This window comes from Globicephala melas, chromosome 3, assembly GCF_963455315.2.
Source record: "Globicephala melas chromosome 3, mGloMel1.2, whole genome shotgun sequence".
NCBI lineage: Eukaryota > Metazoa > Chordata > Mammalia > Artiodactyla > Delphinidae > Globicephala > Globicephala melas.
In genome coordinates this window covers 127,178,820-127,196,977 of record NC_083316.1, presented here as the reverse complement: position 1 = coordinate 127,196,977, position 18,158 = coordinate 127,178,820, and the positions used below count along the sequence as shown (strand labels likewise).

Here is an 18,158-nt window from a genome sequence, read left to right as displayed (position 1 = left end):
TGCAAGTTCCTCCCCATCTCTGGGCCTAGGCCTCCTGACTTGCAAATGATAGTGTGGGACTCTTCCCAGCTCTGACGCCCTGTGTCTGGGTCTGTGAAGGACAAATGGCATTTCTAGCTGCAGCTGCTCCCTGGGAGGCCTCCCTTATGGAAAGCTGGCTTTGGAGGCACAGCAATTCCTAGATGCCCAAGCATGCCCTGCCTTGCAGCCCTGCTTGCTCTCCTGCTGCTTGGGGAGGCATGGAAGGGGTTAAAGTTGGCTCAGCCAGGCAGGGAGAGACTCACTCAATTCCTTCCCTCTTCAGGTCCTCCCCTCTTTTTGTTCTCAGGGATTTGCTCAGCTTGCTGGGGTTAGGTAAGCCTTCTTGCTGGGCCAGGAGCCATGCCCCTCTGCCTCTCTGCTGTGTGAGAGAGCTGAACTGTAGCAACTTGCCCTAGCTCTTCCCCCAGGCAAGAAATCTGAAACTACCGCAAGGGGTGGAGAAATCTTGGAACCTGAGATAGTGATTCCAGCTGGAGCCAGAAGTGGCTTTAGAGATTATTGAGTCCAACTAACTCCTTTCGCAGATGGGGAAACTGAGGCCCAGAGAGGGGACTTTTCTTAGGTTCATCTAGAGAGTGAGGGACGGACTCAAATGCAGGTTCCCAGACTCCCAAGCCACTGGGCTGATTTCTGGAGTTTGGTGACAGTCTTTGGGGCTGAAGGTGTCATGAATAGGTCATGTTGGGGTGGGGGGCAGGCAGAAGGAAAGCAGAGGGGGCATGATTCCAGGTGTCATGAAAGCAGGAAAAAGGGGCTGACTCTTTGTTGATGCTTCTTGGAGCTGCCTTCTCGACACTTATCCCTGCCTCTACCACGTTGCTCCAGGCACCCCAAATGTCTACCCCTCCAATCCTCAGATTGCAGTAGACAGGTGTGTTTTTACTAAGAACCCAGTTTGGATGGAGGTTCCTTTGTTTACGGCCCAGTTTTGTAAACAGACCCCTGCCTCAAGCCCCAGCTTCACTTCTTATTAGCTCTGTGACCCTGGGCAAGTTGTTTAACTCTTCTGACCCTGAGCTACCTGTCTGAAAAATGGTGGTGCTAATAGTTCTTTAGCTTCACAGCATTGATGAGAAATGAACAAGATAATGTAGGGCCGGGCATAAAGCAAGTGCTGGAGAAATCACAGCGGTTACTGTATCACTCCTCAGCTTCCTCCTCTTCTCTAGAATGGACCTATTTCTGGTCCTGCCCTCCTCACAGGATAGTGTGAAGCTCTAAAAAGACAATGGAGATAAAGGAGCTTTATAAGGACAATATGCAACCAATGGTCTCTCTTGGTGGTCCCTCTGGCTAGATTGTCTCATGGCTCTGGACAATCCCTGGGTTGACCAGTTGTCAGTCAGCTCAGGATGTAGTGTAGGGGAAACACCAGGAAGCCAGATGCACTGGGATTCACCCTAATCACCTGTGAGCTAAATGGCTCTCTCAGATAGTTATGCCCACTGCAAAATGGGACCAGAATCCCTGCATCTCCTTTTTTTTTTTTTTTTTTTTGGCGGTACGCGGGCCTCTCACTGTTGTGGCCTCTCCTGTTGCGGAGCACAGGCTCCAGACGCACACGCTCAGTGGCCACGGCTCACGGGCCCAGCCGCACCGCGGCATGTGGGATCTTCCCAGACCGGGGCACGAACCTGTGTCCCCTGCATCGCAGGCGGACTCTCAACCACTGCGCCACCAGGGAAGCCCTCCCTGCATTTCCTAATTCATAGGTCTATGGTAAAACTGCTAAGCTTTAGGCCTGCTCTGCATTCATCCCCTCTTCCTCTGGTTCCACATCTGATTTTCATGAAGGGTCCAGTCCACTCTAACCTTCAATTTTAACCAGTGGTTTTGGGGCAGATGACCCAACTTTTGCTCGAGGGTTGGGGCTGAGACATGGCCTTGCCAATCAGAGCCCTGAATTCCCTATGGTCACCATGATTGGCTTGGGGATGGGCCTCGGACCCAATCACAGCCAACCAACTTTCACCCTGGAACTTCTGCTTGTAGTGACAGGGAGAAATGACTCACTCTCTTTTCTGCTAGACCAGAGGTGGGGTGAATGAGAGCTTGGAGCTCCCAGGCACCATCAGGTGAGGAGAATCTACCTGATTATTAAGCAAATACAAAAGAAAAGAAAAAAAAACAGACAGAAAGTGGAGAAGGGCAGTCTTCTGCTAATGCTGTTCGCACATTTGGCCCCAGACTTACCTAAAGCCAAACTATTCCTGGGCTTCTCAGGAAAATGAGTCAATTAATTTCTTTTATTATTTCCCTTCCTTCTTTCTTTCTATTAATTTTTCTATTTATCCATTTCTTGGTTTTTGCTTAAGCCAGTCTAATTTTGGTTTCTGTCATTTTCAATCAAAATTTCCTAATTGAGACCAAAAAAAGAATGATGATAGTTACTGGGATAAACAATGTTAGCTGCTGACCCAGTATCTATTTTTCCCTCTTCTTCACTAACAGAACCCTGGATAGAGGATGGGAACAGGGAGAGATGGTGCGGTAAGTCCCAGGAGAGATGTGATGTTTGGTCTAAGCTAATCATGACACCCCTGTTTCATGTTTTTCAGAATCCCTTGTACTGACAGTGGTCACATGACCCAGTTCTAGACCATGAAACAAGGAGAAATCTGCTGGGAAAGGAAACACAGGGAAAATAGACATAGCCAGCATCACTCTATCTCCCTCTTCCTACCTTGAAAGAGGATGTGATGGCTGGAATTGCAGCAGCCACATTATGACCATGAGGCAGAGGCCAAAAGAAGTGCAATGACACAAGTCCTAACATAATTGAGCCACTGAACTAATGCCAAGAGCTCTCTACCTGTGTTTTTCTTGTATTAAAAACAAACACCTATTTGTTTAGGATACTGTTAGTTGGATTTTCTGTTACTTGCAGCTTAAAGCGTAGGAACGAGTCATCTTAGTCATGCAGAACTCAAACAGCTACCCAGCAATGTCACTGACCCAAAACTCAGACAGGAATACTAGTTAAGAATAAAACAAATAACCCTTATTGAGTAGCTACTATTGCCAGGCAGTGTATAAAGTGCTTTTATTGCATATAACTTTACATTTAGTTGCAGTAACCTTACAAGGCAGATACTATTATTCATCCCATTTTATAGATCAGAACTGTAGAAATATCTTTTTAGGCTCATATGGCTAATACGTGCTGGAAAAAAAAGGCTTCTGAGTAGCCACAATGAATTCTACTGTGCGTTTCACTCTTAGGAGAGCCCCTTGCTTAGACAATGTATGCTCTCATTTTCTACACAACGCAGATGTGCAGTTATCAAACAGATTCACTGTTGTAAATAGAGCAAGAAGGGCCCCTAAAATAAGTGTCAGCTGATACTTCTGCAAGGAACAAAGAAAAAATATGAAAAAGAAAAGCCTGGGGACTTCCCTGGTGGTGCAGTCGTTAAGAATCCACCTGCCAATGCAGGGGACACAGGTTTGAGCCCTGGTCTGGGAAGATCCCATATGCCGCAGAGCAACTAAGCCTGTGTGCCACAACTACTGAGCCTGCGCTCTAGAGCCCACAAGCCTCAACTACTCAGCCCATGCACCACAACTACTGAAGTCCATGCACCACAACTACTGAGCCCATGTGCTGCAACTACTGGGCCTGTGCACTTACAGCCCATGCTCTGCAACAAGAGAAGCCACCAGAATGAGAAGCCCGTGCACTGCAACGAAGAGTAGCCCCTGCTCACCGCAACTAGAGAGAGCCCACACACAGAAACGATGACCCAACGAAGCCAAAAACAAATTAAAAAAAAAAAAAAGAAAAAAAAGAAAAGCCTGGCTCTTGCATTGTAGGGGCAAATAGCCTAACATACCTGCCCAGCCCTCGAAGACATTCCAGCATTAACACTCAATTCAATCATTAATGTTTTATAATGGCCCTGAGTCATCAAGCAAAGATGAAGTCACGCTTAGCCTCTTGTTTGGGAAGACAGGGAAGCAGTAATACGGTACATCTAGGGAAGGTTCCCATCTGAAATACTTAAATGAAGGTTGTAGCACGTTAATCAGCAATACCTTTCCCCTCGCGCCTCCCACCCCAACTCTCCCTGGAAAAATCAACTCACAGAATGCTTCCACCCCCAGAGGCCCAGAGGCCAAGGTGGTAGAGGACTGCATTTTTCATCACCATTTTCCCAAAATGTTCCCTTCCCAAGCCTATAAATGTCAACCAGTGGGCTTCTAGCAAAGGGGATCTTAATTATAATGCCTGGGAATTACCAACGGGCACTCACAGCAGAGAACACAGCAACAGCGTGAAGACTCAAAGAACAGGACTTGGCTGGGACCTCTGTTCACAGCCTGAGCTGGGATCAGAGGAAGTTGTACAAGAAGTGGGAGAAGGATCTGAGAGAGGCAATTAAATCAATCCAATGTCAGGATGGACAGGGGTCACTGAACAAAGGGCTTGAAGGTAAAAACCACACCATGCTGGACTTCCCTGGCCGTCCAGTGGTTAAGACTCTGTGCTTCCACTGCAGGCGGCGCGGCACTGCCAACCAACAAACAAACACCACACCATGCTGAGACTGGATGTGGCCTCTGATGTCCTTAAGTCCAACTTGCTCTTTTAACAGGGAAACTGAGGTCCAGAGAGGGAAAGAGACTTACTCAAGGTCACACAGCAAGGTTACAGCAGAGCTCAGAGCTTTGTTTCATGACTTTTGACCAGGGCAGAAGGGGACACTGGACGAAAGTCTGAGGGTTGGAGAGGTCAGCCGACATGTGTCCTGAGCTAGGAATGGGATCAACCTGGCTGAAGTCCTTCTCGCATCCCCCTCTTTGGGATTTCTGGAGCTTCTCAGGGAGCCGGGCCAGGTGGGAGCCTCTCTGAGATATTAATTCAACAAATGGTACTGAGTATCTATTATGTTCTCACAACAGTGAAAAAAATAGGAAGTGGTGCCTGTCCTCAAGGGGCTAACAGTCAAACGCGGTGGTTGAGATTACTGGTTGTGGGATCACATGGCAGGAGCCAAGCTTGGGGTCTCCTGCTTGCTGCACTAAGACAGGTTACGGAGGGAAAGACAGACATGCAGATCCACACAACAGAGACACACCGGCACGGGTGCAGAGTGACCTACACAGTCACACACAGATGTAGACACTGCACACGCACAGAGACACAAACACACAGATGGGTGCAGAGACAGGTGTGCCCAGAGACACACACGTACCTACCACACGCAGACACGTGCACACATGTGCACACGTGAACACACACACACAGAGCCTTCTCATTCCCCCATAAGCATACTGCAGAATCAGCAACTCGAGAGATGACAGCTACATGTTTTCCCGGAAAAAGAGACTTCTTCAATGCTGCCTGACCCAAGACCAGGGGTGCCTGGTTCTCCATCCCCCCACCTCCCTGGCTGCTACAGGTATTTGCTGAGTAGAGGCTGGAAACCAGGATCCGAGCCACTCCTGCCTGATTCACTCCTCTCGGGCCGCAGAGCTTCCTCTCGCCTGCCGCTCCCCAGGGCTCTCAGCACCTCGACTTCTGCCCCTGACTCATCCTGCCTTAGCACGGTACACAGGCCTGTGGTTTGCTCAAGTCAGGGCACAACCCAAGGTGGGGATGGGGTGATCTTGGCAGGGGTTGGGGGTCATTATTAGGTAAGGGCCCAGGAGGAGGTAAGGGTGTGGGCTGTATGCTCGCAGGGAGTACAAGGCGTGGGTACCAATCAGTCCTGCTGGAAAGCCGGCTAATGGGGCAGGAAGGGGACCTAGCAGTAACCCCGGGATCATTTGCAGTTAGGATACCCCGCACGCTGGAGCTACAGGGCCCCGCCCTGCCCCTCGTCCAGTGGCATTCTTCGCCTGGGGCCAAGCGTCTGTGGAGCCAAGGGGATGGCTCTCCCCAAGCCTGTGACCCCCCCCACCCCCCGCCCAGTTCCCTCTGCATCAGGCCTCTGCCAGGTGCTTTCCTCCAAGGGCTGGCAGTGCATCCCTAGGGAGATCTAAGCAGGGGCCACGTTGGTGCTGTTTGCTGGGCAGGAGTTAGGGTGGTGTGGGTGGACCCGGGGCTGGGAGGTGTAAGCATCTTCCTTGTTCGGAGGGAACAGGTAAGAAGGGAAGGCAGGTGGGCTGGAGTCATGGGGCCTTGCATTTGGACTATTGCTTGTCGCTCCACACTATTAAGGGTGGACCTGAAGTTGGTCGCTCCTGGTTCAGGGATGTGGAGGCCTCCCAGAAGGGGTACACCAGGCTGAATATCTATTCTAAAAGCAAGAAGCATGGAGCTGAATGTCAGAGAACCTGGGTTCTGGCCGAGTTCTGCCTAAGAGTTCCACTGGATAGGAGTAGAGGCTCTGGGGTCAGCTACGCTGGGGATTTCTAGCTGGGTGACCCCAGTCAAGATCCCCTCCACGAGCCTCAGGTTCCTTCTTTGTCACATGAAACCAATAATTGTCTCTACCTCGTGCTGACTGATTAGCATGACCATCCGTGACCTTGATAAGTCCATTGCTTTCTCTGAGTCTCAATTCTCTTTCAGGAAAGGGGGAGGGGTTGATGATGCTAAATTCAATGATCTTTAAAGTTCCTTCAGAAGCTCTTAGTTCAGGATTAGGCCCCAAGAAGATGCCTCTCAGTGCCCTGAACGCCCCACTGACAGAGAACAGCAAGCACACGGGACGTTTTCCAGCACCAACTCTCTGCTCTAACAGATGGTTTGAAACTGCAGAGCCTCATCAAAGGGCTCGGAGAGGAAAGTGGTTCTCAGAGAATCATACTCCCCACCCCAGGGCCTTTGCACACGTTCATTCCTTTGCTGAGAACGCTTGTCGTCTTCCACTTCTTACCAGTTAACTTCCACTTAGGTTTCAGGTTTTAGATCAAGTAACCTTCCTCAGGAAAGTTCAGACCCTCTGTTACACGTTCTCCTTGTTCTTCGGATCTATTCCCATCAATAATCGTATATCTATGCAGGTGACGTTAGATGTTACTTCCTCTAAGAGGCCTTCCTTTCAACCCTGTCAACGTCTAGTGCCCCCCTGCTGTGCTCCCAAAGCACCTGCACTTTGCGTTTCACCTTTCATCTTGGAATTCTTTGTATTTCATCTTTGAGGAGTGGATGAAGTGTCATCTCGTCATGGAGGCACCGGATCGAGACAGGCTCCCCTGCCGCATGTTCCCCTAGAGCTTCTTACTCTCCTTTCACAAAATGCACTGCACCTGTCAAACTTGTCATGACTTACTGAATGTCTGTCTTCTCTCACCAGAGCAGGAACTTCCTGAGGCAGGAACACACTTGTCCTCTGCACAGCTGTATCCCTAACATATAGAACAGTGCTTAGCACATTGAAAGAATTAGAGCAATATGCCTGCCCTTTCCCCTCTGCAAACACACACACACACACACACGCACACACGCAGACCTGCTTGTATCCTCAGTGTCTATGACAGCGTCTGGGACAAGGTAAAATTCTCAGTGAGCACTTGTTGAATGAATGAATGAATGAATGATTCTCCTTGATTGGATTAGAAGCTCTGGGAGCCAGGGATCATGTCTTCAATGATGTTGTTTTCCATCTCCTTGTGAAAATGGGATCAAATGAGATCCCCAGAGAAATGTCCCTGTTATAGGATCAGATCTCCTGGCTTCCACTCCACGCAGACACATCAGGGCCTCCATTTCCTCACTTCTCAACTGTTTACAACCTGCCCCATTCTCCCATGTGGTCCCAACCTTTCTTTCCAATCTTCATTTCCACAATCTCCCCTCAACTTTGGGTCTCAGCCATGGGGCCCCTCCCATGGCTCCCTGAAGCCCCCTGGTTTTCTCCATTGTCCAATAGCTACCATGGAGAGCCTCATGAGAGAAAAGATGCACAAGTTCAATGGCATAGGGGGAAACTTCATTGAAACAGTGATATTTGATGCTGGCCTTGAAGGGTAACTAGCTAGCTAGCCAGGCTGAGACTGTGAGGGGTGCAGTAGAAAAGAACAAGGGAGGAAAGGTATTTCAGGCAGAGAGAATGGTCAGCAAAAGCTCACGGCAGAACCAGCTGAAATGCCCAGCAATGTGGCTACTCCCTTAAGGACACTGGGGCCCAGCATTATGGGGGTGGCAGAATGATTGGCAGGGGCTGGAAGAGAACCCGAACCTGGTAGCGTTTTAGAAAAAAGAAGTAGTGTTATCAGCAGCAATAGAAAAACTAAGATGTGACCTTTCCTTTTAAAGAGGCCATTGTGTAACCGTCCGTGGGGCCCTGCCTTTCTTAGGCCTCAGTTTCCTGATCTACCAGATGAATGTTTTGGTTGAGGTGATCCCTCTAACTCTTTCCAGCTCTGAAGTCCTGTGACTGAAACTAAAGTCTTCCCTTGGCTTCTCATTCCTGTTTTGGGCCAGCCCCAGGACTTGTGACCAGATATGAGGTCAGTTTGCAGATTTCAAGACAAATGAGGGCTCAGTCTGTGCAGCTGGTGCCCATTTCCTGTGTCCAGGATTTTGCTCTTGTGCTTCGTGCGGCCGGCTGTCATCACGTCCATGGCGTCACCTGCTCCTACCAGCCTTTCATCCTCGGGGCTCCTGGAGCATCCCTGGAACTTGGCCAGGGGGAAGGTGGCACAGCAGGTCAGGGAGGGTAGGGGGGATCCTACAGAGGGCTGGCAGGGCATTGCGGACACCCTGATGGTCCTTGGCCCGATGGCCAGGCTCCCGTCTTTTTTTCCTATACCCACATATGTTCTTTGCAGCCAATAGATTTTGGAATGAGTCAGACCTGGCTTTGAATTCTCTTCTTGCCACTTACTAGCTGTAGGCATTTGGCCTAGTTTAGTTGTCTGTTTACTACTTATTTCATTTGTCCATTAGCTCAATTTGCTTGTCGATGCATCCACGCATGTATTCTTCAATAAATGTTCATTGAATGCCTACTATGTGTCCACTCAATGCAAGTGATGCAGTGGTCAACAAGCTGACTCTGTCACTGCCCGCATGACAGGGTGACAGGAGTGTTGGCCTGTGTGTCCAACACAATAGCCACTAAACATCCATGGCCATAGAGCACTTGAAATCTGGTTACTAAGATTAAGGAACTGAATTTTTAATTTTATTTACTTTTTATTAATTTAAACTTAAAAGCACATACTTGGTTCACTTTTAAGTATGTTTGATATAACTCAGGAATGTGAAGCTACTTTTTCAAATGTAAATTTTGTGAAATCTAAACACAGCTCAAACATTGCTGATGAAAATTTAGCATTTGAATCAAGATGTGCTGGACATCTATAAGACCACATTGGATTTTAAAGTGTTAGTAAGGAAAAAAAGAAAGGAAAGATATCCCACTAGTAAATGTTTAAATGTTGATTAATGCTGGAGAGGATAACATTTGTGATATATTGAGTTAAATAAAAGTATATTACCAAAATGAATTTCATCTGCTTCTTTTTACCTTTTTAATGTGGCTCCTGGAAACTTAACATCACATATGCAGCTCACATGGTATTTCTCTTTTTTAAAAAACAAATTTAATTAATTTATTTATTTACTTTTGGGCTGCCTTGGGTCTTCGTTGGTGCACGTGGACTTTCTCTAGTTGCGACGAGTGGGGGTCTACTCTTCGATGCGGTGCACCGGCTTCTCATTGCAGTGGCTTCTCTGGTTGTGGAGCATGGGCTCTAGGCGCACGGGCTCAGTAGTTGTGGCACGCAGGCTCAGCAGTTGTGGCATGCAGGCTCAGTAGTTGTGGCATGCAGGCTCAGTAGTTGTGGCTCACGGGCTCTAGAGCGCTGGCTCAGTAGTTGTGGTGCACAGGCTTAGTTGCTCCGTGGCATGTGGGATCTTCCCGGACCAGGGTTCGAACCCATGTCCCCTGCATTGGCAGGCGGATTCTTAACCACTGTGCCACCCAGGAAGCCCTCACATGGTGTTTCTATTGGACAGTGCTGTGTTAGGCAATTAAGCAACGTGACATAAATTGACAAGACTGTGGTGAGCATTAAATGAGATGCATCTAAAGTGCTTAGTTCAGGGTAAGTACTCAGTCAATATTAGCTACTTCTGAACATCAGACATTGGGCAGTACCCCCGCATCGCTGCTTTCCCTCATCTTGACACTGGTGCCTTCTTGGGGCCAAGATCTGGTTCCCCTGGTGGAGGGTGACTTTTTTCAGGAGTCTTTTGGGCCTTTCCTGCAAACAGGGTCTTCCAGATCCCACCTCTCAGCCCTTCAGACACTCTAAGACGTACCTGTTACACCAAGGCCCCACCTGATGCCCTGTCTTCCATCTTCCGCCCCAGGAGTGCACACTCTCTGCCTTACCTCTAAATCTAACCCACTCTCCAGAACTTTCCAAGTCACTTTCGGATCTCACAGATTGATAAAATTCCCCACAATTTTGCGGGCCCAACACAGGATTACTTTTTTTTTGGCTAAATAAGGTCTTTAAAAATTACTGTCTTCTATCACCTTATTTCATAAAAGAAAGAACACTTCTAAAACTGAGACCTTTTTTGGGTAGAATTTGACAAGCTAATTCCAGAATTTATATGGAAATGCCAGGGACTCAGAAAAGCCAAAACAATCTTGAAAAGGAAGAACAAAGTTGAAGGACTCATACTCCTCCATTTCAAAACTTACTACAAAACCACAGTAATCAAGACTGTATGGTACTGGCAGAAGGACAGGCATATAGGTCAATGGAAGAAAACTGAGAGTCCAGAGATAAACCCTTACATTTATGGTCAACTGATTTTGATGAGGGCACTGAGACAATATGGACATAATAGTCTTTTCAGCAAACGGTGCTGGTATAATTGGATACACAATGCAAAAGAATGAATCTGGCCCCTTATATATCATCATATATGAAACAGCTCAACATGAACCACAGACCTAAATTAAAGGGCTATAAACTCTTAGAAAATACAGGTGTGAATCTTTGCAACTCCGGATTAGGCAATGATTTACTAGATATAACACCTAAAGCATAAGCAATAAAAGAAAAAAACTGATAAATTGGAGATCAAAATTTAAAACTTTTGTGTTTTAAATGACACCATCAAACAAGTGAAAGGACAACTCACAAAATGGGAGAAAAATATTCGTAAATTGTATATCCAATAAGGGACTTTTATCCAGAATATATAAAGAACTCTTATAACTCAACAACATAAAGACAATCTAATTCTAAAATGGGTAAAGGATTTGAATAGACATTTCTCCAAAAAAGATACACAAATGGTCAATAAGCATATGAAAAGGTGCTCAACATGCTTAGTCATTAGGGAAATGCAAATCAAAACTCCAGTGCGACACCATTCACACCTACTAGGTTGGCTATAATAGCAAGTGTTCGCAAGGATGTAGAGAAATTGGAAACTTTATACACCGCTGGTGGGAATGCAAAATGGCCGCTTTGGGAAACAGTTCGGCAGTTCTGCAAAACGCTAAGGATAGAGTTACCATAGGACCCAGCCATTCTACCCAAGAGAAATGAAAACATATGTCAAAAAAGAAAACCCCACCCCATATACATATGTGCATAGAGGCATTATTCCTGATTCCTAAAAAAGTAGAAAAAGCCCAAGTGTCCATCAACTGGTGAAGGGATAAACAAAGTGGGGTACACCCATACAAGGGAATTTTATTTAGCCACAGAAAGGAATGAAGTACTAATACATGCTACCACATGAATGAACCTCAAAACCATTATGCTCAGTGAAAGAAGCCAGGAACAAAAGAACACATATGATTCCATTTATTTGAAATGTCCAGATTAGGCAAATCTATAGAGGCAGAAAATAGATTAGAGCTTGGCAGGGGCTCGAGGTGAGGCATGGGGATTGGGGAGTGACTACTAATGGGTATGCAATTTGGGGGTGGGGGTGATGAAAAGGTTCTAAAATTATATTAGGGCAATCGCTGTAAATAAACAAAAAGCCATTGATTTGTCCACTTTAAATGGGTGAATTTTATGGCATGTAAATTGCATCTCAATAAAGCCATTAAACATAAAAGTCAGCTCTAGGACAGATGGCATATTGGTTAAGAGGGCACAGCTCTGTGTCCCAAGGGCCTCAGTGTGTCTCAGCTCTGCCACTTTTCAGCTGTGGGACCGCAGAGAAATTACTTGACTGTGCTAAGCCTCAATTTTCTCAATTATATGGGGGGGCGTTGTGAGGATTAAGCAAGAACATCTGTGTAAAATGTCCAGGACACAGCCAGGGCTCGACCATCACCAGGCATTTTTGTTCTTAGATAGGTTTTCATCTCTGATTCAAGCACAGTCCTTTAAATGAAATAAAGTAAATTTTTTGAAAATCTCACTGGCTTATCCTTCTTTTTCTCATTTTGTAAAAACTAAGGAAAGCCTCTTTACCAGCTAGCGTCTCCCCCAACCCCCCAGGCAGCAGCGCGCTGCTCACCCACAGCTGCATCCCTCTCTTTGAGAAGGAGACTGCCAGGGCTGGAAGATCTTTAGGGATCATTTACTCCAGTCCTTTCCAAACATGTTTTAGAAGTGGAATCAGTCTTCACAGGAAATTAAAACACTAATAACCGTGATAGTCGCTAACGATTATCGAGCCTTTACCATAAGCCAAGTTCCATGTGAAGTATCTCATGGGCATTATCTCTTTCAATAACTCTCAGGGCACTCAAGGCCTGTTAGTAAGTAGCAGAGTCCTCAACTCAAGAGCCTATTACTTTAATACAAAACACCTGTACTCTGAATGGGGGCCAGTTAAAAGGGGCCTGACCACAAGCCTTTGCCTCCTAGCTCAGATCCTAGACAGGGTACTTAACAGCTCAGAGCCTCAGTTTCCTCATCTATAAAATATATATGCTCATGATACAAGTACCACGCAGGGCAACTGCAGTAGCATCTTGCACACACTACCACACGCAATCAACCAACATCGTGGGAGGGTTCAGTGTTTGTTTTCATTATTACTACACATACTTCCTCATGAAGAAACCCGGAGTGTGAAACAGGTTAAAGCAGGCGGTTCTGGTTGAAAAGAGTGAGGGCCCACTTCTATCCGTCCTATCTTCTGCTGCCCCTGCCCCCAAGGCAGCCCTAAAAACCTCTCTCTGGGACTGGAGGTCTCCTTGAAGCATAATTTGAAACTATGCTTCTTACCACGTCCTCGTTAATTGCACAGATGAGACACCTGAGGCCCAGGGAGGGCAGGCTACCCACCCAAGTTCACATGGTCACTTGGGGCAGAGATAGGGCTACAACCCTGGCTCCCTGGCTCCCGACCCAGTTGTTGCTGAGGCAGTTGGGGTCCCCAGGTCTCCCTGCTGCCTCAGAGGAGGTTGTGTGGCTGCCAGAACTCCCAGGTTGGGCTCCCTGCCCTCCCCCAGTCTCAGGGATAATCCTTTAAAGAATTAAGTGCCGAAGACAGAGGTTTTGTTACCTTTTGGGAACTGACTAGCATCTTACAGGGTCTCATTTACTGTCAGTTGCGTACGCAGAGAGAAACCCTCTCGTTTTTTCACATCTCCATCAGAATTTCCTCCCAACCACCTTCCCCTTCAATTCACGGCAACCCCCCACCCCCGACCCGCCCCGCCACTTCCTCTCCCGGCGCTTCCAGCTAGCACAGCAAATGGCACCAAACAAGCAAAAACCAGAGCAAAACCCCAAGCAATAAAGAGTCTCAAGCTACCTTCCAGCATACGGCTCTCCTGTTCCGAGTGGCGGAAGGAGTGCAGTCTTGGACGAAGCACAGAACAAGGCCTGGCTGCCGCTTTTCCTTCCGCCTGGAATGTTCCTCCCTGACCTGTGTGGCTGGCTTCTCATCACTCTGGGCCCCCTCAGGGGTCATCTGTTCAGAGAGGCCTTTGCCGGCCATCCCACCGCCGTGATGCCAAGGCCCTTCCTCTGCTTTATTTTCTTGAGAGCTCACAGTTAGCTCCCATCATCCAATTGATTGATTTGCTGATGTGTTAATTCTGTCTTCTCCCGCAGTGGAAGCTCCGGCAGGCAGGAAACGTGTCTCTCTCACTCACTTACTGCAGGCCCAGCACCTAGAGCAGTGATTGGCACCTGGTAGGGGCTCCACAATACGTGTTAAGTGAAGGACAGGAGGAAGGAATGGGAGAGCAAAGGGCAAAGAAGTGGGAGTTGGGAAAGGATTCTAGTTCCACGTCCATCACTAACTTGCAGTGGGACCTTGGGCAAGTTTCCTAGCCTCTCTGGTTAACCTCCTTTTCTTCAATTGCAAAATTAAAGAATTAGAGTTAGCATCTCTTTCAGCTGTGTGCTCACATCTCTCTATAATGATTTTCACACTGAAGTACAATCTTGTCTCTAAACATCTGTCTCACCCACTAAGCTCTATGTTCCTTGGGGGCAGAGACCAAGTTTTCGTTTCCAGTCTAACCTAGCACAGTACTAAACATACAGGGGAGCTAGCAGTGTTGGGTGAGTGGATGGATAGATGGATGGATGGATGGAAGTCTCTCAGAAGTTCCTGCCAAAAAAAAAAAAAAAAAAAAGAAGTTCCTGCCAGGCCTAGAGACTTAGGGTTCTAGGGTTCCTGTAAGCATGGGCAGTTAAAAGAGGAAGTAGGTATCCAGGTCTTTGTCTCCTTTGGTGTCTTAGCTTGGATGTCCTCCCCAGAGTCTTCCCAAATCCGTTTCCGGGGGTTCAGGCTCTCTCCTCTCCCAAGCCCTAAGGCAGAGAACTATCTGCCCCACCGGAGGTAAGACTGTGGAAGGAGTGGTACGAAGGTGGCATATGACACTGTCTCATTAAAGAGTACAGACAGGGCAAGTTATCTCCTTATCCAAACAGCACAGCCTGTAAAGGTGATACAGCAACAATCCCGTGGACTGGGGGGACCTAGAGCACGGGCTGGCACACTTTTTCTGCAAAGAGCTGGACAGTAAATATTGATATTTTAGGCTCTGTGGGCCATACTGTCTCTGATGTAACTCCTCAACTCTGCCATTGTATCATGAGAGCAGCCATAGATGGTACCTAAATGAGTGAGCACGGCTGTGTTCCCATAAAACTAGGTAAGGACACTGAGGTTTGAATTTCTTTTAATTTTCACATATCACAAAATATTATGCTTGATTTGATTTTTTTCAATTATTTACAAATCTAACACCCATTCTTAGCTTGCGGGCAGTGCAATGGGCTGCACCGGCCCATGGGCCATAGTTTACTTGCCCTTGACCTAGAAGGGAGAGGACAGTGTTAGGTGGCCTATCTGGGGGGCTTTCTGGAGGAGGGACCTAGAAGCCAGGGAAGGAGTTGGATAGGAGAGCAGTGGCGGTTCAAATCCAAGGTAGCAGGGCACACAGCTAGCAGGGCACACACTCAAATGCTAGCAGAGGCCAGGGAGACCTAGGGGATGAGTGAGGCAAGCCGGGAGGGACTAGGGGAACTCACATACTTGTGTCCCATCTAAAATCTGCGGCACCTGCTGCCAACACGCCCATTTTTCAGATCAACCAAAATTTCAAGAGAAGCCTGGATTTAAAACAACTCATTGATAAAAATGAAGAAAACCTAGAGTGGGTTAAAAAGAATGTGAGGAGGGGTGACCGTGGCTCAGGAACCATTAGTTTGTGACTCTTGGCTTTGGATGTTTATGGAGATCATTCAAACTGGAGTGAGGGGGAAAGCTTCTTATCCTGGGAGTGTGCCTCCAAGGAGAGGGGACTGGAGTCCACTGGATAAACAAGGCCTATACTCCTGAAGAGTCCACTTTCCTGAAACATGCTGGAGGAAATCATTGTTAAAGTGCAAACGTATTTGGATAGATCGCAAAAGTTACGTGTTGTTTCTTTTTTTAAAATTAAAACATTTTTAAAAAATTGGCATTACATACAATAAAGTTCACTTATCTTAATAAGTACAGCTCAGTGAATTCGTTTGGCCTGTTCCTGAACTTCATGTACATGGAGTCATACAGCATATGCTGCTTGGGGTCTGGCTTGCCTCTCTCAGTGTGTTGTCTGAGATTCATCCATATTACTACGTGTAGCAGTGGTCTGCTATTTTTTTGTGCTCATGTACTGTGGCTTAGTTTACTGATTTTACTGTTACTGAACATTTGGCTTGTTTCCAGTTTCTGGATTCTAGGAATGACATCGCTATGACCGTCCCTGTGTGTGTCTCTTTGTGGACGTAAGCACTCACTTCCCTGGGGTATGTGCCCAAAGTGGACTTCCTGGCAGTCCGGCTGATGTGTGTCTCAAAGGAAAGATGTGCTTGCTGTGAGTGATTTCAGACTCCGCCCCCATGCCCTCAGGGGCCCAAGCCCTCTCTCCTTTGCAGTTAGGTGCCCCCACTGGAAAAGTTGAGAGCAAACATAGGGGCGAGAGCGTGGAATGAAGAGCCAGAAGTCAGAGGTCAACAGATGGTACCATTATTAGCATCCTTTTGCACTGAGGCTGATTTGTCCGAGGTCAGGGAGATATTAAGGGGAGACCCTGGGTTTAAATCCAGATTCATCCAACTCCAGTCTTTTTTCTTTTTTTTTTTTTGCGGTACGCGGGCCTCTCACTGCTGTGGCCTCCCCCGTTGCGGAGCACAGGCTCCGGACGCGCAAGCCCAGCGGCCATGGCTCACGGGCCCAGCCGCTCCGCGGCATGTGGGATCTTCCCGAACCGGGGCACGAACCCGAGTCCCCTGCATCGGCAGGCGGACTCTCAACCACTGCGTCACCAGGGAAGCCCCAGAATCGTATTTTTAATTGCTCTGCTCTTAAACCTGGGAGTGGGCACCTGTATTTTCACCCACTCAGCGTCCATTCCTCTCCTTTTGGTAACAGTGCCACATTTATCCCTTGGGGAGGCATCCAGGGGCTATCTGATGCAGTCTTAGTGGGCTGTCACTGAGGACAGGAGGTACCCTCCTCCCTGGGCCAAGGTATAGGACCAGCACAAGGGTGAGGGGAGTCAGGTGTCTAAGGCCCCCAGGGTGCAAAATGTAAGGAGGCACTCACTCTCAGGGTCACACAAGTGCAGGATCAGCCTCGCCCTCATCCCAGCCCTGCAAGGGACCCAAGCTCAGCCAGCCCAACCCACCGGCAGCAATCTGGATCTTGAGAAGACCAGCTCACGGACAGGAGGGGCACCCTCCTGGTGGTGACGGCCTGAGTGGGTTGCCCATCCACTCCTGGCTCCTGTCTTTTGGGAGGTCTAACTGTGAACCCTACACTCTCATTTTGTGTCGCTCATAACTGTGCATTAAATCCCCCTTTTGCGTAAGTTAGGCAAGGTTGATTTCTGTGGCTTTTAAGGAACACACTATGCGCTCTGGGGCATGTTGCCTGACGTTTCTGAGTCTCACTTACTCCATCTTGGAGATGGGGATTCGATGCTTAGCACTCCAGCTGGAAAACACAGCAAGTCCCTGGGTAAGGGACACCTCTAGGCATTGCTTCCCAGCCTTGGCTCCACATTGGCGTCACCTACTGAGACTTAAGAGTCCGACGCCCAGGCTTGCAGACATTCAGAATCTCTGGGGTGGGCCCACATAACAATAGTTTGTAAAGTTCCACAGGTGATTCCAGGGAGCAGCAAGGGCTGAGAACAACTGCTCTCAACAACTTGGGATTTCTGTGGGTAATTAGCAGCTCTACCTCCCCTGCAATGCCCTCGTGGCTCCTTCCCTGGGACTTGAGCAGCACATTAGCGTGGCCCCCATCTGGGCAGCAGGCAGATGGGAGGAGAAGCAAGAACCTCTTACCTCCATTAGGCCTCCCTTATCCCTGGGTTTTCAAGGATCCCAGCAGCAGCCTGGTGAAAGCCGGAGGGCTTAGTTCAAAATCCTCGGGCAATTGGGGAGGCTTGTGTCTCAGAGCTGCTGAGGAGTTTGCAATCTCAGAGCCTAGGGCCATGGAGAGGTCATGTGGGCCACTTCCTTGCAGGAGGCACTGGCAGGGAGCTGGAAGAGGCAGCAGGAGAGCTGGGTTCAAGTCTCAATCCTCAATATCAACCAGTGAACCTGGGCAAACAGCAACAGCTGCAAAATGAACAGATATTTATTGAAGAATCATTGTGTGCAAGGCACGAAGCCGGTATCCTCACCGGGCACATCAAAGGACACTGATGTAGAGGACGGAAGGGGGACCCCAGAATCTGTACTTGTCAGTGGGCATCCAAGTGATTCTGATATTG

The 18,158-nt window shown here is 48.0% G+C and overlaps 1 protein-coding gene across 7 annotated transcripts in view; it reads right to left on the bottom strand.

Annotated features, from left to right (window-relative positions):
* The window catches only part of LOC115840788 (ras GTPase-activating protein-binding protein 1), a 354,642-nt gene that overhangs the window by 172,816 nt on the left and 163,668 nt on the right, over window positions 1-18,158 (bottom strand). Inside the window, exons 11-12 of one of the 7 annotated variants that reach the window (XM_060296501.1) lie at window positions 17,728-17,925; window positions 13,949-14,048 (exon numbers count right to left, since the gene is read on the bottom strand). The exons of 3 other annotated variants lie outside the window; for them this stretch is intronic. In XM_060296501.1, the coding sequence (XP_060152484.1) occupies window positions 17,744-17,925 (182 nt within the window). In that variant the 3' untranslated portion in view covers window positions 13,949-14,048; window positions 17,728-17,743. Of the gene's footprint in view, window positions 1-13,948; window positions 14,049-16,556; window positions 18,004-18,158 lie in introns of those variants that run through there. 3 more of the 7 variants (XM_060296500.1, XM_060296502.1, XM_060296503.1) reach the window with 3 other exon arrangements.